Source organism: Ovis aries, chromosome 11 (assembly GCF_016772045.2).
Source record: "Ovis aries strain OAR_USU_Benz2616 breed Rambouillet chromosome 11, ARS-UI_Ramb_v3.0, whole genome shotgun sequence".
NCBI lineage: Eukaryota > Metazoa > Chordata > Mammalia > Artiodactyla > Bovidae > Ovis > Ovis aries.
The window spans coordinates 24,883,304-24,898,673 of NC_056064.1; the positions used below are offsets into that span (position 1 = coordinate 24,883,304).

Consider the following 15,370-nt stretch of genomic DNA (forward strand, 5'->3'; position numbering starts at 1 on the left):
GGTGGTGTGCGGGGGTGGTGGTGGTAGAGGGGTTCCTGGGGCTGTCTGCCCGGGCTCAGAGCTCTCAGTGGGGGTTGCTCCGAGCTGTGGGTGCTGGCTTCCTCAGCAGGCCCACTGGGAGAAGGCTTTCAGCCAGCACCACAAGAGGTGGAGGGCGCCTTAGGGACGCTCTCAAGCCCTGATGACTTCCTGTTGGCCCTGCGAGGAGGAGGTGGGACTTCCTGGCGGTCCAGTGGTGAAGACTCTGCGCTAACACTGCAGAGGATGCAGGTTCTGTCCCCAGGGACCTAGATCCCACAAGGATGCGTGCGTGCGTGCTCAGTTGTGTCTGACTCTGTGACCCCATGGACTGTAGCCCGCCAGGCTCATCTGTCCATGGGATTCTCCAGGCAAGAATCCTGGAGTGGGTTGCTCTTTCCTCCTCCAGGGGATCTTCCCGACCCAGGAGTAGAACCTGCGTCTCTTGCATTGGCAGGTGGACTCTTTACCACTGTGCTGTTCAGGAAGCCAGTGCTGGGAGGCAAAAAAATTAAAAAGTGGGAAGAGGGCTTCGCCCATCTTGCAGAGGAAGCGGTGAGGCTCCGACCCAGCTTCTTCTGGTGAGCCAGGGGCTCCGACTCCTCCCACACCACCCTCCAAGGCCCTGCCCCCTGCCCTGGCTCCCTGCCTGGGGCTCCATTGTCTAGGACCTGTGGGCTCAGCACATGTGAGCTGATGGAGGGCTTCCCCACGCCCTGACCACAGGATGTCCTCGTGCTGGGAAAGCCATCCCTACCGAGACCAGGGGTGGGGCAGCCACTCTGCCCAGAAAGCTCTCCTTGAATAAACAAAGACTAGGGGGTTGGCGGTGGTGGGCCCGGGAAGCTTCTAGCCTCGGCTGGTCTTTATTTTCATCAGAGCTTTCTGCTGGCCAGAGAAGGCTCTGGCCCTTTCCTGGGACATGGGTCACCTGTCCAGGCCTTTGCCCATGCTGTTCCTCCCATCGGGAATTTGTTTTCCTCTGGTCCCTACCTGGTTGTGTTCAGGCCTCTCTGCTGGCCTGTGCCATCCCCGAGGGCCAGGAGAGGTCCTTTCTCTTGTCTGCCCTGAGCAGAAGGGGAGGGCTCTCAAGATGGATTGAGTCTTTCTGCTGACCTTGGACTCCCCTGTCCCCAAGGGGAAGGCCCTGAGGAACAAGGGAGGCCAAGGTCAAGAGGGTTGCTGTGTCATCTTGAGCAATTTCCTCCACCTTCCAGTGGCTCCAGCTGTAAAATGGGACTCGGTGCCCTTTGGCAGGATGAGGGTGGGGAAAGGGCGTGGCTGCTCCAACAGGAGTCCACCTGCAGTCCTGGGTGCCTCTGGCCACCCAGACGAGCATGCACGAAACCAGTGGGGAAAGTGCCAGAGGGGCTGCCTTCCGGTTCCGCTGTGGACAGGAGGGTAGGGTTGGACCAGGACGGCGGGATGTTGGGCTGAGGCCTGACCCACCTCCTTCAGCCTCTGCACCCATCCAGTGGGGGCTTGTCTAGTGCTGCGGATCTCCCACTGCCCACTCACTAACCGCCAGACCCGGTCCTAGGGGTTACGGCCTGGTCCCCGTCCCCATCCCCTGCTGCTCCCTCCATCACCTTCCCAGCCTGCAGCCTCTTGCATCTTCCTGCTGTCCCTGACACACCCTGAACTTTCTCTGACCTTTGGAACATCAGCTGGGATCTTCTGCCTTCCCAGCCTGGCAGTCTGTAGTGTGATTTAGAGCAAGGACTTTGGAGTCAAGTTGGAGTATAAATTCTGGCTCAGCCACACACTAGCTGTGTGATGTCACTCCTTTAAGCCTCTATTGTGTCTTCTGTGAGATGAAGATGATAAAATCAGATTGTGCTTATGTCCAGGGTACATCCCTGGGCCTTGCCTAGAATAAATGCTCCATAAATGGTAACTGCAGTTATTATTAATGGTCAGCATTATGGCTCATTAACAGTCATACGATTTGTAGCTGATCTTCTAGTATTCTTGATTTTAAGTGTTATCATCACCACAGTAAATTCATATGGAGCCTTCAATGCCCAACTCTGGCATCACTGTCTCCAGGAAGCCTCCCTTCACTGTCTTGGCAGAATTTAGCCCTACTTGCTGGTTCCTTGGCATTTTATCTCTTTAAGCTGGTCAACCCACAGATGAGGTCTACTCCCTGGTTGGACAGCGGGGGCAACTCCTACTCTGATTTTTCTTCTGCCCACTCCCCACCTTGCAGACACAGGCATAGAGGGAACGATTCTTCCTTTTTCCCTAACATGTGGAGTCCTCAGGAGACTGCAGTCTCTTTCCTACCTGTATTCTGCTCTGATCTCAGGCAGATCCTGGGAGACAGGCCCAGCAGGAACAATTCTTTTTCTGGATACAAGGAAATAACTTCTACCTTGACCGATCTAAACAAGGGCCCTTTGTTGACCAAGGTTGACCCACTCTGGGAAGGGCGTGGCACTAAGCACTTTACAAGCACTATCTCAGTAGTGCCCAGAGCAAGCCGGGAGTTGCTATTTTTATCTTCATTTCACAGATGAGGAAGTTGGCACGCCGGAGGTGGCTTAGACTCCTGAGAGTTGATTGTTAAATTTTCAGGAATTGTGTGAGCTAGTTGTTAAGCACAGACCGTTGTTAAAAACTAAATTACATCAACTTACAATTAAACAGCATATTAAAAACAAAGGTAATAAACACTCAAGATTCATCACTTCCTAATTATTTCACTGCCTTGTACTTATTGTCTACGTCCTTTAAGTTATTTGTGTCTGTTGAATCTGGATGGTAGACTCATATACAGCTCTCCGTGACTGCGTATCTCTTCTCAATTCTGATTAGTGACATCATGTTGGGAGCTTGAAATCAGGCCACATTGGGGAGTATTTGCACCATGCAAACTGGCAACACTACTCATCAGGGCCCGCCTCCCCCTGCCTTTTAGAGAGACAGTTGCTAAACATTTATCGGCATACCATGGAATGAGGAACAGAGAGGTTGTGACCTGCCCAAGGTCACCCCGCTGGCAAGGAACCCAGCTGAATTCGAGCCTGGGCAGTGTGTCTGGAGTCCAGATTCTTGCACCTCTCTGCTGTGCTGATTCTGCAGCAGGCCCCCATCACCCAGTTGGGATTACAAAGTATCCTCACACCCATACACACTCTCTGTCTTCCTCTGGAGGATAAGAGACAGTCACGCGGCCCCAGCCTGCCCTCCTCCCTCCGTCTGTCTCTTCTCCTAGGGGCGCAGGCCTGTGAGGGACCAGACAGCCCCTGTGAACGTCCAGCGTGGCGGTCAGAGGCCACCCTGTCTGCTCACCCGGGCTTTGTCTGGCCATCTGCCCGTCAGCTGCGGGTCTGCCTTCCAGGAGGAGGAATCAGGGGCTGCCTCTCCGCATGACCTGGTGCCTCCCCTGCCTTGCTGGCCTCTTCATCCCACCTGGGACCCCCAAGGCCCCTCCCATCCCGCTAGAGCCATCCCCATGGGGTCCTCTAAGACTGCTGTGCTCTTGTTCTGGAAGAGCAAAACCAGGTCACCTCACGCCTCTGCTCAGCATCCTCTGGTGTGTTCCTCTCTCACTAGAAGCCACAGTCACCTCAGTGGGCCACAAGGCCCTGCCTGCCCCATCTGGCCTTTCCTCCAGGTCCCTCTACATCAGCTACTCTAATACGCTAAGCCCACTTCTGCCCCAGGACCTTTGGGTTTGTTCTCAGTCTAATATCTGCATCATTCATCTCCTCATCTCCTCCAGGTCTTTGTTGAAATGTCACCTTCTCTGACCTTTCTTTTTAAAATGTTTACGCTTGTATTCTTTCTCTTACACGCTTTTCCTATCTCCCTTTTCTGCCCTTTCCCCCTCCTTAGCACTTGTCACCACCTGACATACTATATTTTTAATTTTATTTTCTGTTTCTCACTAGATTGAAAACTTCAAGAGGCCAGGAAGTTTTGTCTTTGTTGAACGGATGAAAGGATGGATGAATGAGCGAGTTATTGAATGAATGAATGAAATGGTAATGTTCCTAACTGTTAGGAAAGCCTCTGTAGCTCACTGGGAGTTAGGGTGGCTGTGTGGTCAGGCCAGCATGAAACCTGGGTTTCCAGGTTCAGTTCTGCCCTCTTTTGCTGTGTGGCCTTGGGTGCGTTCCTTTCCCTCTCTGGATCTCTTCTTTCGAATGTAATAAGGAGAGTGGTGTGGCAAAGTATAAGGAAGACTGGCTCGAGTCAGGCAGATAGGAGGTCAAATCCCCAATGGGACATTTACTGCCAGTGGGGCTCTGGGCAAGTCACTTCTCTCTGAGTGTGTGAGAGAGAGAAGTAAGATGGGACGGGGGTCAGAAGGACACACAAGATGGGATGTGGTGAACCCCTAGAGCAGACCCTGGTGCATGAAAGTGTCCAATGAATAAATCTTAACTTTTGAAAAGTGAAAGTCACTCAGTTGTGTCTGACTCTCTGCCACCCCATGGACTATAGTCCATGGAATTCTCCAGGCTAGAATACTGGAGTGGGTAGCTGTTCCCTTCTCCAAGGATTGAACCCAGGTCTCCCGCATTGCAGGCGGATTCTTTACCAGCTGAGCCACCAGGGAAGCCCAAGAACACTGGAGTGGATAGCTTAGCCCCTTTCAAGTACCCGAAGGGCTCACCTTCCGCTGGGCATTGAAGAGGATGTAGTCGTGCGGTCTCCTAACCCAACGGGGCTGTCCTGGCTCCCCTGGGCCAGGGGTCTGGCTGAGGCTGCCCCTCTTGGGTGCGGGCTGCTTCCTCAAAAGGCACTTGGTCTCTTGCTGGGTGATCTGAGCAGGTGGGCTCTGCCATGGGACCCTCCCACACCCCTGTCCCATCCCTGAAACTTTCCTCTCCCGCGCAGTTTTCATCTGCAGCTTCATGGTGGCCGCCCCCATCTTCGGCTACCTGGGTGACCGCTTCAACAGGAAGGTGATCCTCAGCTGCGGGATTTTCTTCTGGTCGGTGGTCACGTTCTCCAGCTCCTTCATCCCCCAGCAGGTGAGGCCTGCCCGGGTTTCCCACCCGGCATTCCTGTGCATCCTGTCCACGTGTCCTGGTTCCTCCAGGGGGTGGCTAGTCTGATTGACCTCTCCTAGTCTAGACTGGGGTTGCAGCCTGTTGGGTTCAAGTGTACTGTGATGAGGGGTCTTTGGGTGCTTCGATACTCTGGCCTTGCCGATGGGCCTTCCCTGTGCTGGCCTTGAGCTGAAGGGCTTGTAGCCCAGTGGGACATCTTAATTCTCCCTGAGCTGCTTCTGGTTTGCAGAGAATGTGGGAAACGGGGAAGCAAGTCGGGCCAAGGAGTCAGGACCTTGGGTCCTAGTCTTGGCTCTGCTGTCACCTTGCTGTGTGACTCGAGATATGTCGCTCCCTTTCTCTGGGCCTCGCACAGTTTGCTCTTTGTCCAATGACCAGCTGGTTCCCTGGATCAAAGTCCTCTGGAAATAAACATCAGTTTAACCTAAGGAAGATGTTTCTGACTTGGCCCCCACAGTTCAGGGTTTGAAGATCCCAGTTCTGTGGCCCATTCCGCTTTGTGATCTGGAGAAACTTGCTTTACTTCTCTGAGCCTCAGTTTCTTCATCTGTAATAAGGGGATAACACTTCTCAGCTTGAAGGGCGGTTGTGAGAAAAAACTGCACTGGTGGATGTCCACACCCTGACACATACATGGAAGGTGTTCAACACATTTTTATTTCTGTTCTTTCTTCCAAAGAGGAGATATGGTGCTCTGATAGGTAGTGAGTGTCCCATCACTAGGGGTGTTCAAGCAGAGAAAGGACAATCACATGATGGCTATTGTAGATGGAGATAGAGGAAGAAGGGGGAAAATCAGGTCTTATCCTCCAGGAGTTTTCAGCCTAGGGGACAAAAGAGAAGACCCTGGCCTTGGGAGCATCCAGGGTGGGGGTGGGAAGATGTGACAGGAGCTCCCACATTCAGACTTTCAAGATATGCAAAGTGCTGAAAGTCCTCACTGAAGACAGACAACAGTCTTTGATACCCATATAGTCAGGGAAGACTTCCTGGAGGAGGTGGCACTTGAGCTGGGCAGGCAAGCCTGGCAGGTTTGGCCTTTTGGCGAAGATAGCACGGGCTGAGGGAGCAGCCCTATGGAGGCATAAATGGTGTAGAGTATTGACAGATCAAGGAGGAGAGTGCTTTGACTGGAGAGGACGGCAGGGACCAGGTCATGGAGAGCCCTGACTGCCAATTTGGGAGGCCTGAACTTCTTTCTGGGATCCTGGGAGAGTCTGAAGAAGGGAAGGGTGAGTCAGATTTACATTTATGGAAGGAGGTTGGAGGTGAGGGCAGAGAGAACTGGTAGATTTGGGGGTTCCAGCTTTGCTTCATGGGGCAACTTCAAGGAGGAGGGTCAGGTCAGCTAAGCTCCAGACCTAGAGCATCAGGCAGAGTCTCATGGCCACAGTCAAAAATGGGGACTGGACCAGAAGAAGCTCCTGGGCCTCCTCTGGGTCTTGTCCTGCCCACGAGGCTGCTTCTGGGATTGACCAGTGAGTCTAGGACCATGATGTCCAGTCTGGGCACCGTTCCCGGTGTGTGGAAGGAAAGGAGAGCTGGGGAGAGAAGATGAACAGAGGCAGAGGCAGAAACAGACGGGTCACTCCCAATTCATCTCTAAATTCACTGCTGCCATGTTCTGAGTCCCGTGGGGGGTTTTGGTGGACCTTGGCAATGTGATTCTGGTTAATTTGGCAGAGAAAATGCCCGGGAACAGCCAAGAGCAGTGAGAGTAACAGGGAAAGGGGCTTTACCCCATTAGTTATCCCAACATGGCTATTCCAACTAAAACAGCAGAGGGATAAACTAAGAGACTGGGGAAGCAGAGTCCTCCTTTTCATGGGAGGATGAAAGTTGCATCTCAGATAAACGGTGTTGGGAGGACTGGCTGTCCATCTGGATGGAAGATAAAGAATGGTCTGTATTTCTAACCACACTTCAAAATAAACCCCAGATAGATGAAAGTAAAGTTAAAAGCAAACTATAAAAATCAACAAGAAAAAGACAAATAGCTCAGTAAAAAAAATAGGCAAAGGATAGTGAGAGGCAGTTCCTGAGGAAGATCCCCAAAGGGCAATGTATGTAGGAAGAGATGGTTCTCTTCTTCGAGAGTAATGAAAGCACTGCAAATTAAAACAACAATGAGAAGCCATTTCACACCCATCAGATTGGCAGCAATTAAAAAGGCTGACAATACCAAGTGTTATTAAAGCTGCTGGTGGGAGTGTAAATTGGGAGAGCCTCTTTGGAGAGCAAAGTGGCAGGATTTTATAAAATTCTGTGTACACCCCAGAGCCCTGCCTTCTACTTCGAAGTATATGCCGAAGAGAGAAACTCCACCTCATGGACACGAAGTGATGGGTGCATGCAAGGACGTTTGTCATAGTTTTGTAATAGAAAAAAAAAGAGACAGGGAGAGAGAAGACAAATAGTCTAAATGATCATGACTAGGGGGATGCCCAGATAGAATGGGGTGTATTCATGCTATAAGATTCTTGGCAGCAAATGAATGAACTAGGTCTACATTAACCAGCGGAAATGGGTTTCCAAAAGATGAAGGGAAAAAAAGCAAGTTGTGGGACAAGATGCATGGAGAAAAACATGGTCATTTGATTTTTTTCTTTGAAAGCACACAGGGGACACTAAATGTTGTCACCTGGTATGTGTACATACAGGCAAAGGCAGAAGTCATGGCAAATATACAAGATATCCAGTTCCAGGGGCAGGAGTGAGGCTCAATGGGATCCTTTGTCAAAGAGTCTTATCTGCCTGCTCTTGGAGCCCAGGAGAACAGGACATCATTCCCATTTTCTTTCTCTTTCTAAAATAAACGCAAAAGATAAGAGAATATATATATATACATATATATATATTTTTTTGTTGTTGTTGTTGTTCTGGGATGGACTAGCCCTTCCTGAGCAAGATGTGAAATTCAGAAACCATTAAGGGAAAATCAGCAGCTGGGACAGCATTGAATTGAATAACACAAAATAAAGCTTCTGTGTGATGAAACTCTCTGTAAAAAAGTGGAAAGAAAGATGATGGTGGAAAATGTTTGTGACCTATCTAATAAACATCAATTCCCATGACATATAAGAAGCTAACAGAAACCAATGCAAGACAAAGAATCCAACAGAAAACTAAGCAAAGGCTATGGGCAGCTGATTCCCAGGGAAAGAAGCACAGGCAGGGGCCAGGGGAAGGAAGATGGAGAGTGAGAGGGTGAATGAACTATGGAAACGAGAGGCACAGAGAGGGGTGGGCAGGACCAGCGATGCCGAGAGAGGTCTGGGAAACAGATGGAGATGGAGGGCGAGAAACCGGGAGACCCGGAGGAGGGTTGGATGTGGGCGATGCTGGGCCGGATGGGTGGGCAGGGTGAGGCCAGGGGAAAATGACCAGGCTTGGTTCTCAGGCCCTGGGCAGCTGGGGGTATTGAGGGGCTGGGTTCACATCAAAGCGGGTAGGACCACTGGCAGCTGGCAGGGCCCCACCCTTCCCGGCTCAGCTGGGCTCTGCTCTTTGATGTGTGATGGGGGAGGGGTGACAAGCCCACTGGGCTTGCCCTGCCCATTCCCCGTGTACACTGGGTCCTCAGTGCCGCCAGGGCCAGCCCAGCGGCCCTGTCAGGGATGGGACTCAGAGTGGGGCTGGCTTGAGCTCCCGAGGTGGGGCCAGAACCCAGGGAGGAAGGCTCCTAATCGGTGGGGCTGGCAGTGGAGACACAGGCTGTTGCTCCTGCCACACCTACAACTCTCAGCCCGTGAAAGTCCAGCTCCATCCCAGTCCTGGGCCCAGTCCGACCCACTGTTCAGAGGTGGGAACTGAGGCCTGGAGCCGCCCGGGGTGTAGTTGTTGCTCAGGCAGTGGTAGGGCTCCATCCTGGCTCCGAGGCCCCGCAGGGGGTGGGGAGCAAAGCAGGGACCAAGGATGAGCAGGCAGAGGAGCAGGACAGTCTCCCAGCAGCCTGCGCCCCTCCCCCACAGCACTTCTGGCTGCTGGTCCTCTCCCGCGGGCTGGTGGGCATCGGCGAGGCCAGCTACTCCACCATCGCGCCCACCATCATTGGCGACCTCTTCACCAAGAACACACGCACGCTCATGCTGTCTGTCTTCTACTTCGCCATCCCGCTGGGCAGGTGAGGGATCCAGGCAGGGTCCCCTCGGATTTCTGACCATCCCCTCTCCTTGACGTCCGGCTCTCTGTGACCTAAACATGCGGGCGGTCAGCGTTGAAAGCCGCCGGGACCAGCTCCCTGGCTGGCTGAGGGGGGTGTTGGGGTGGGACAGGGCTGGCGGCCTCCTGGACTGGTGAGCATCCCCTGACCCCCGCACCCCTGCCCGTCCTTGCCTGACGACGTTGTTTTCTCTGCAGCGGCCTGGGCTACATCACCGGCTCCAGCGTGAAGCAGGCGGCCGGAGACTGGCACTGGGCCTTGCGGGTAAGGACCCCTCCCCCAGACCAGCTCTTGCCCAGGGTCACCCAGAGGTTCGGGGACAAAGCCCAGGCCTGGCTCCCTAGCTTCCCACCTCACGGACCTGGGCTCTTCTCCATGAGCCCACTTTGAGGTGTTGGGGAGCCAGACTTGCCCCTGCCACCCTCAGGGGCCGCAGTCTGCGAGGACAAAGGAAATTCCAGGTTCATGGTGGCACTTCCTGGTTCAAGCTGGGGGTTGGGGGGCACTGTGCCAGGCTGGGACTGAGACAAGACCTCTGTGTGGGGCCGCTTCCTGTCCTGCGGGAGGATTCAGCACAAGTGTGCCAAGGCCCCAGGACGGTGCAATCAGAGGAAACAGAGATCCCCAGTCTCGCGAAGGAGAGGAAGCTTAAGACAAAGTGTTTTTTCCTCAAAAGCAGGAAGGAAGCAGCCTCCGTGGAATTTTTTGACGGGGGTGGGGGAGACAGCAAATGGACAGGAACTCCCCAGCCCACGGGCTCCCAGGCCTGGTGGGGGTGGGTACAGATTTCCCGGTTCTCATGAGCCGGTGGAGGAGCCGGCGGATTGGAATCCAGGCTCCCACGATGTGCTCCTTCCATCCGGAGAGAGGCCTGGGGCCTTGGAGATTCTGTTCTTGACACTGGGAAGGATGCAAGGAAGACCCAAAGGGGCCCCTGCGCCTCTGTTCTCCGGGGACCCCCATGCTGCTGCAGCTGCTTAGTCGCTTCAGTTGTGTCCAACTCTGTGTGACCCCGAGGACTGCAGCCTGCACCTCTGTCCGTGGGATTCTCTAGGCAAGAGTACTAGAGTGGCTTGCCATGCCCTCCTCCAGGGGATCTTCCCAACCTGGGGATCAAATCCGGGCTGCCTGCATTGCAGGCAGATTCTTTACTGCCGAGCCACCCACATGGGCCCCTCCCAAATGATCACCTACTTGATATTTTAGCTGGAAGTTTCATGCCCAACCAGTCCCTTCTCAGTGTCTACCCTCCCCAGGGAGAGGAGCCGGCCTGAGAAACTTTCCCAGACCCAGGGAGGTGGGTAAGAGCTGGTATCTGGCCCCTGACCCCAGGAACTCTCCTTTCCTAGTTCTCATCCGCCCACCTACCTGTCTTCCTTTTGTTCCATCTATCACCCATCCATTTATCCTCCTGTTTCCATGTGTTAATTCATCCACCCAGCAATCCATCCATCCAAGGATTCATCCATCTGTCCGTCTATTTAGCAATCTATCCTCCTTCCTTCCTCCATTCTGACCATCCCTCCCTCCTTCCCTTTCACTTTCAGTCCCCTCTCCCGTCCTACCCCTCATCTGGACAGCCCATTTGGAGCCCACCAGCCCTTTGTGCTGGCATCACCTCTGGTGGCTTTGCCCAGTCTGGAAGGCTGGGAAGATATGAGCCCAGAGGAGGAGCTCGGGGCCCAGAGAAGGCATGGCTGGCCTGGTACCCCTTCCCAGTGCCAAAGAAAGACAAAGACTCTGGGGGCCTGGTGTCCTAACTTGATGCACCCTGCCCCGCCAGGTGTCCCCAATCCTGGGCATGATCACAGGAACGCTCATCCTTGTCCTGGTCCCGGCCACGAAGAGGGGCCATGCCGACCAGCTCGGGGGGCAGCTCAAGGCACGGACGTCATGGCTCCGAGACATGAAGGCCCTGATCCGCAAGTGAGTGCCGCTGGGAGGGGTCCAGTGGGAAGAGGGAGGGGTTCCGAGGTGGGAGGACATCCCCCCCTTGCCTGCTTGGCTGTACTTCCTGGCATCTCCACTGTCGACAGTGCTGAGACCACTAGCGTTTATAATTCCTGAAGCCAGAGCCCTTGGCCCCGGAGGCCTCAGGGAAGGCATCTGAGGCCTTCTGCCCTTGGGGGGAGGGTGTGAGGGAGGGAAGTCTGCCTCCTGGGCCCTGCCATCTGCAGGGGTGCCAGCCCTCCGCTCAGTGTCGCTGCCCCGGCCTCTCTCCAGCCGCAGCTACGTCTTCTCCTCCCTGGCCACGTCGGCCGTGTCCTTCGCCACAGGGGCCCTGGGCATGTGGATTCCGCTCTACCTGCACCGTGCCCAAGTCGTGCAGAAGACGGCGGAAACCTGCAGCAGCCCGCCCTGTGGGGCCAAGGACAGGTGGGGCCGGGCCTGGGGGTCGGTGCCAGGGGCCGGGCGGGGGGTGGGTAGAGAGGGATGCAGTCAGCCCCCGTACCCCAGCTCTGCCCCCTAACCCGCACCCCACTGTCCTCTGTCTCTGCAGCCTCATCTTTGGGGCCATTACCTGCTTCACGGGTTTTCTGGGTGTGGTCACGGGGGCAGGAGCCACGCGCTGGTGCCGCCTGCGGACCCAGAGGGCTGACCCGCTGGTGTGTGCTGTGGGCATGCTGGGCTCCGCCATCTTCATCTGCCTCATCTTTGTGGCCGCCAAGAGCAGCATCGTGGGTGCCTATGTGAGTGCAGGGGGTGGGCGCAGGGGCTCTGGAACAGGAAATGTGGGGGTGGGGTCCCCACAACTGGAGGCTCCAGGCTTCTGTCCTTGCTCTGACCAGGGCTTGGGTGCCCTTCAGGGCTGTGGGCCTGGCTTGAAGCCTGTAGGTTACCCACAGATTTCTCAGGAGCCTCACTGCCAGGAGCTGGCGGCGGGGAGGCTTGTGGGGGGCTCCCTGCCAGCAGCCAGGGTGCAGGGAGCAGCCTGGGACCTGTAGTGGGTAGAGCGCCCTCTGATGGTTGTTCTGGTCTTCCCCGACCCCGGACAGATTTGCATCTTCGTAGGGGAGACGCTGCTGTTTTCTAACTGGGCTATCACTGCGGACATCCTCATGGTAAGGCAGGCCATGGCTGACCACTCAGGGCAGCTGGGGAGGGCGGGTGAAGGGGTGAGAGAGCTGGCAGGACTTGTGAAGGGAGACAGCGGGGATTTTGGGGGTCTGCATTGGGCCAGGGTCTGGAATCAGAGGGTTGAGCAGGCAGAAGGGAGGGATGTGGGGACTGGGTGCAGAAGGGTAATGTCTGGAGGCCTAGGTTTGTGGCCGGGAGGCTGGCAGTGCCAGGCTGGCACCGACGTGGTGCTGTCTGCCAGCGCTCCGCCCCCAGGGTCTGAGCTCCTGTGGACTCTGCCCTCTCTGGCTCAGCCTGGGTCCCGGGCGTGCCTGCCTGATGCCTGTGGCTGGGCTGGGTGGACAGAAGCTGTCTTCACAGGGCCAACAATGGGCTCCAGACCAGCCAGCCAGGGACAAAGGGCTGTCTGAGTGGTGGCAGGGGTTTGTGTCCTTGAGCAGGGACAGAAGCAGTCTAGGAGGGACCCGGAGGGGCCTGTAGCCTTGATAACAGGCATCAGTCTGGGGGTGGTGGTTGGAGACAGGGTGACATGTGGTCCTGACCTCAGGGATCCTCCAAGTCGGGGCCAGGAGAGAGTTGAGAGGAGGGTATGTGGGGGACTGACTGGTGGTGGGGAGAGTGTCTGGGAGGTGCTGGGGGTGGGACCCTGGGGGGCAGGGAGGAGGAAGGACTCCTCAGGGGCCACCTTCAGGGCACCTGGTGTTTGCTGTCAGAGTACGGGTCAGCCTAGGAGGTCAGATTCTGCCTGGGTGTCGGGCCCCTGCCATCTCTCCTCCTCCAGGAAGCCTGTCTTGCCTCACCCGAGCTTCCCTGCAAATCTGCTTCACCCAGGGTTGTCTCTCCTGACTAACCCCTGACCGGCCCATGGCTAGAAGGGTGGGAGATCTGACTCAGCTCTGCACCTCAGCATGGTGCCAGGCGTGGGTGGCAGGGGTGGGCGGGGTCACTGCGCACGTGGGAGTGACGGTCAGAGTGAGACTGAAAGTGCCCTTGGCGGTAGGCAGGACCCCTGCTCTGCCTCTACCCCCAGGGGCAGCCCCAGCTGCTGGCAGGGTTTGGGTCCCAGGGAAATTGTGTCCTATTTTATTAAGTGTCACAGCTAAGTGACTAATTATTCCTGGAAACGGGGCCATGCAATCGAGGTCTCCCCTCCCCCTGCCCCCAGTAACTGGCTGCCTGGCGGGCACTAGCTGCTGTCATAGTCTGGCCACAAAGGGTGGGCTTCTGGGGCAGGAGGCTGCCCAGGGCACCCGCTGAGGTGGCTGCTGCTCACCCTCTGCGCCTCTGCCACCAGCCCTTCTGTCTGGCCTTGGCCTACCCGGCTTTAGAGCTGTGGCCCCTTGTGGGTCCGGACCTGCTTGGTCTAGGCAGGAGGGTGGGTTTTGGGGGCCCAGGGGCTCTGGCAGTCGGTGCTGGGAGTGAAAATGGAGGTTCTTCCAGGCAGGGTCCTCTTCACCAGCATTGCCCTTCTCAGCCAGCCTGGGCCTCGGCGGGGCAACCAGGATGGGTCTTTCCCCTGCGGGGGAGGTGAGGGCAAGCCTGAGGCTGGGGTTCTGGTCCCAGGGCAGCCATGTGCCATTTCTGTGCCTTTGGGCCTCGGTCTGCCCATGACTGGTGCACTTGGCTCCCTGGCGAGGGCCAAGTGCAGGTGCTAAGGCAGTGTGGACTTAGGAGCTGGAGGAGGGAGTGGGGAAGACAGGAGGACTTTGTGTGAGGCCATGGGAACATCAGAAGTGTTGGGCCCCCTGATGAGGCCAGGTGGGTCCACCTGGCTCCCCTGGGCTCTGACCTGCCACCTCTTGCACAGTATGTGGTCATCCCCACCAGGCGGGCTACTGCCGTGGCCCTGCAGAGCTTCACCTCCCACCTGCTGGGGGATGCTGGAAGCCCCTACCTCATTGGCTTTGTGAGTACCAGGGGCTGCAGGGGAGGGAGTGGGCGGGTGTGGGGGCTTCGGGAGGTGGCCCCGCCCTGACGTCCACCGGCTCCCCCACCCCCCAGATCTCCGACCTGATCCGCCAGAGTACCAAGGACTCCCCGCTCTGGGAGTTCCTGAGCCTGGGCTACGCCCTCATGCTCTGCCCCTTCGTCGTGGTCCTGGGTGGCATGTTCTTCCTGGCCACCGCGCTCTTCTTCCTCAGCGACCGTGCCAAGGCTGAGCAGCAGTGAGTTGGTGGCGTGGGTGGGGGTGGGCCTGCTGCGGCTGTGACAGGGTGAAGTGGATGGGTGCACCTGGCTGACGAGGTCCCCGCCTCCAAGAGGTGCGGCCTGCATCACTAGTGGGAGCCCACGGCAGCACCGGGGTTTGTGTGGTGGGTCTAGACAGTTTCTCTGGAATGAATGGTTTTCGGGGCTGGGCTCTGCTCCTTCATTTTCCTCTCATCGTCTGACTTCTTTCTCCTCTCCTCTTTACTCCCCCCTCTCTCTCCCCTCTCCCCACTCCTGGGCTCTCCCACCTCCCCCTGGGGCTGACGAGGTCCCTGCCCAGCACGTCCGGCCCGCCGGCTCCCGCGATGCGATGCTCCAGAGCAGTGCCCGGGCCCGGCCCCCGCTGATGTGCCACCTTGACCCCCGCCCGTCTCTCCCCCAGGGTGAACCAGCTGGTGATGCCTCCTACATCCATGAAAGCCTGAGGCAGTGAGTGTGGGCTGGGCAGGCGGGTGGGGGGAGCTTCTTGTGGGAGGGAAGGGGTGGGGATCTTGGAATAGGGAGCTGTGCAGAGGGATGTTCTAGAATCCCTGTGAGTCACCTCCTGCCTGAGCACATCCCAGCCCTGGGACTGGTCCTCTTCCTCCAGTAATGTTGCCTGGATGACCGGTAGACCCACGGGATGGGGGGTGGGGTGGGGTGGACAGGCTCCCTCTTCCAGTAAATCAGCTCCCCCTTCCTTCCTCAGAAGGGCTGGGGGCACAGGTCAGGGTAGGGACTGGCCAGGAACTCCCTGCTGTTTTCTGGGTTCCATCCTCCCAAATCCTCCTGGAGGTGCCAGAGCCCAACTCCTACTTGGACCTTCCTCTGGGCCTGGCCTCTGGGAGCCTCAGCTTCCCAGCAGAGGAAAATCCAAGGTCACTGCCCCCACGCCTTG

At 56.5% G+C, this 15,370-nt stretch overlaps 1 protein-coding gene across 2 annotated transcripts in view; it reads left to right on the forward strand.

Moving 5' to 3' along the window:
- Positions 1–15,370, forward strand: part of SPNS2 (SPNS lysolipid transporter 2, sphingosine-1-phosphate) — a 37,571-nt gene that overhangs the window by 20,526 nt on the left and 1,675 nt on the right. Inside the window, exons 3-12 of one of the 2 annotated variants that reach the window (XR_003590716.2) lie at positions 4,870–5,006; positions 9,017–9,168; positions 9,405–9,471; positions 10,991–11,133; positions 11,431–11,583; positions 11,708–11,897; positions 12,204–12,269; positions 14,093–14,191; positions 14,287–14,450; positions 14,762–14,922. Coding sequence is in view for 1 of the 2 variants with exons in the window: in XM_027975110.2 (XP_027830911.1) it covers positions 4,870–5,006; positions 9,017–9,168; positions 9,405–9,471; positions 10,991–11,133; positions 11,431–11,583; positions 11,708–11,897; positions 12,204–12,269; positions 14,093–14,191; positions 14,287–14,450; positions 14,876–14,918 (1,214 nt within the window). In the remaining variant the exon portion in view is untranslated. The remainder of the gene's footprint in view (positions 1–4,869; positions 5,007–9,016; positions 9,169–9,404; positions 9,472–10,990; positions 11,134–11,430; positions 11,584–11,707; positions 11,898–12,203; positions 12,270–14,092; positions 14,192–14,286; positions 14,451–14,761; positions 14,923–15,370) is intronic. The other variant, XM_027975110.2, reaches the window with a different exon arrangement.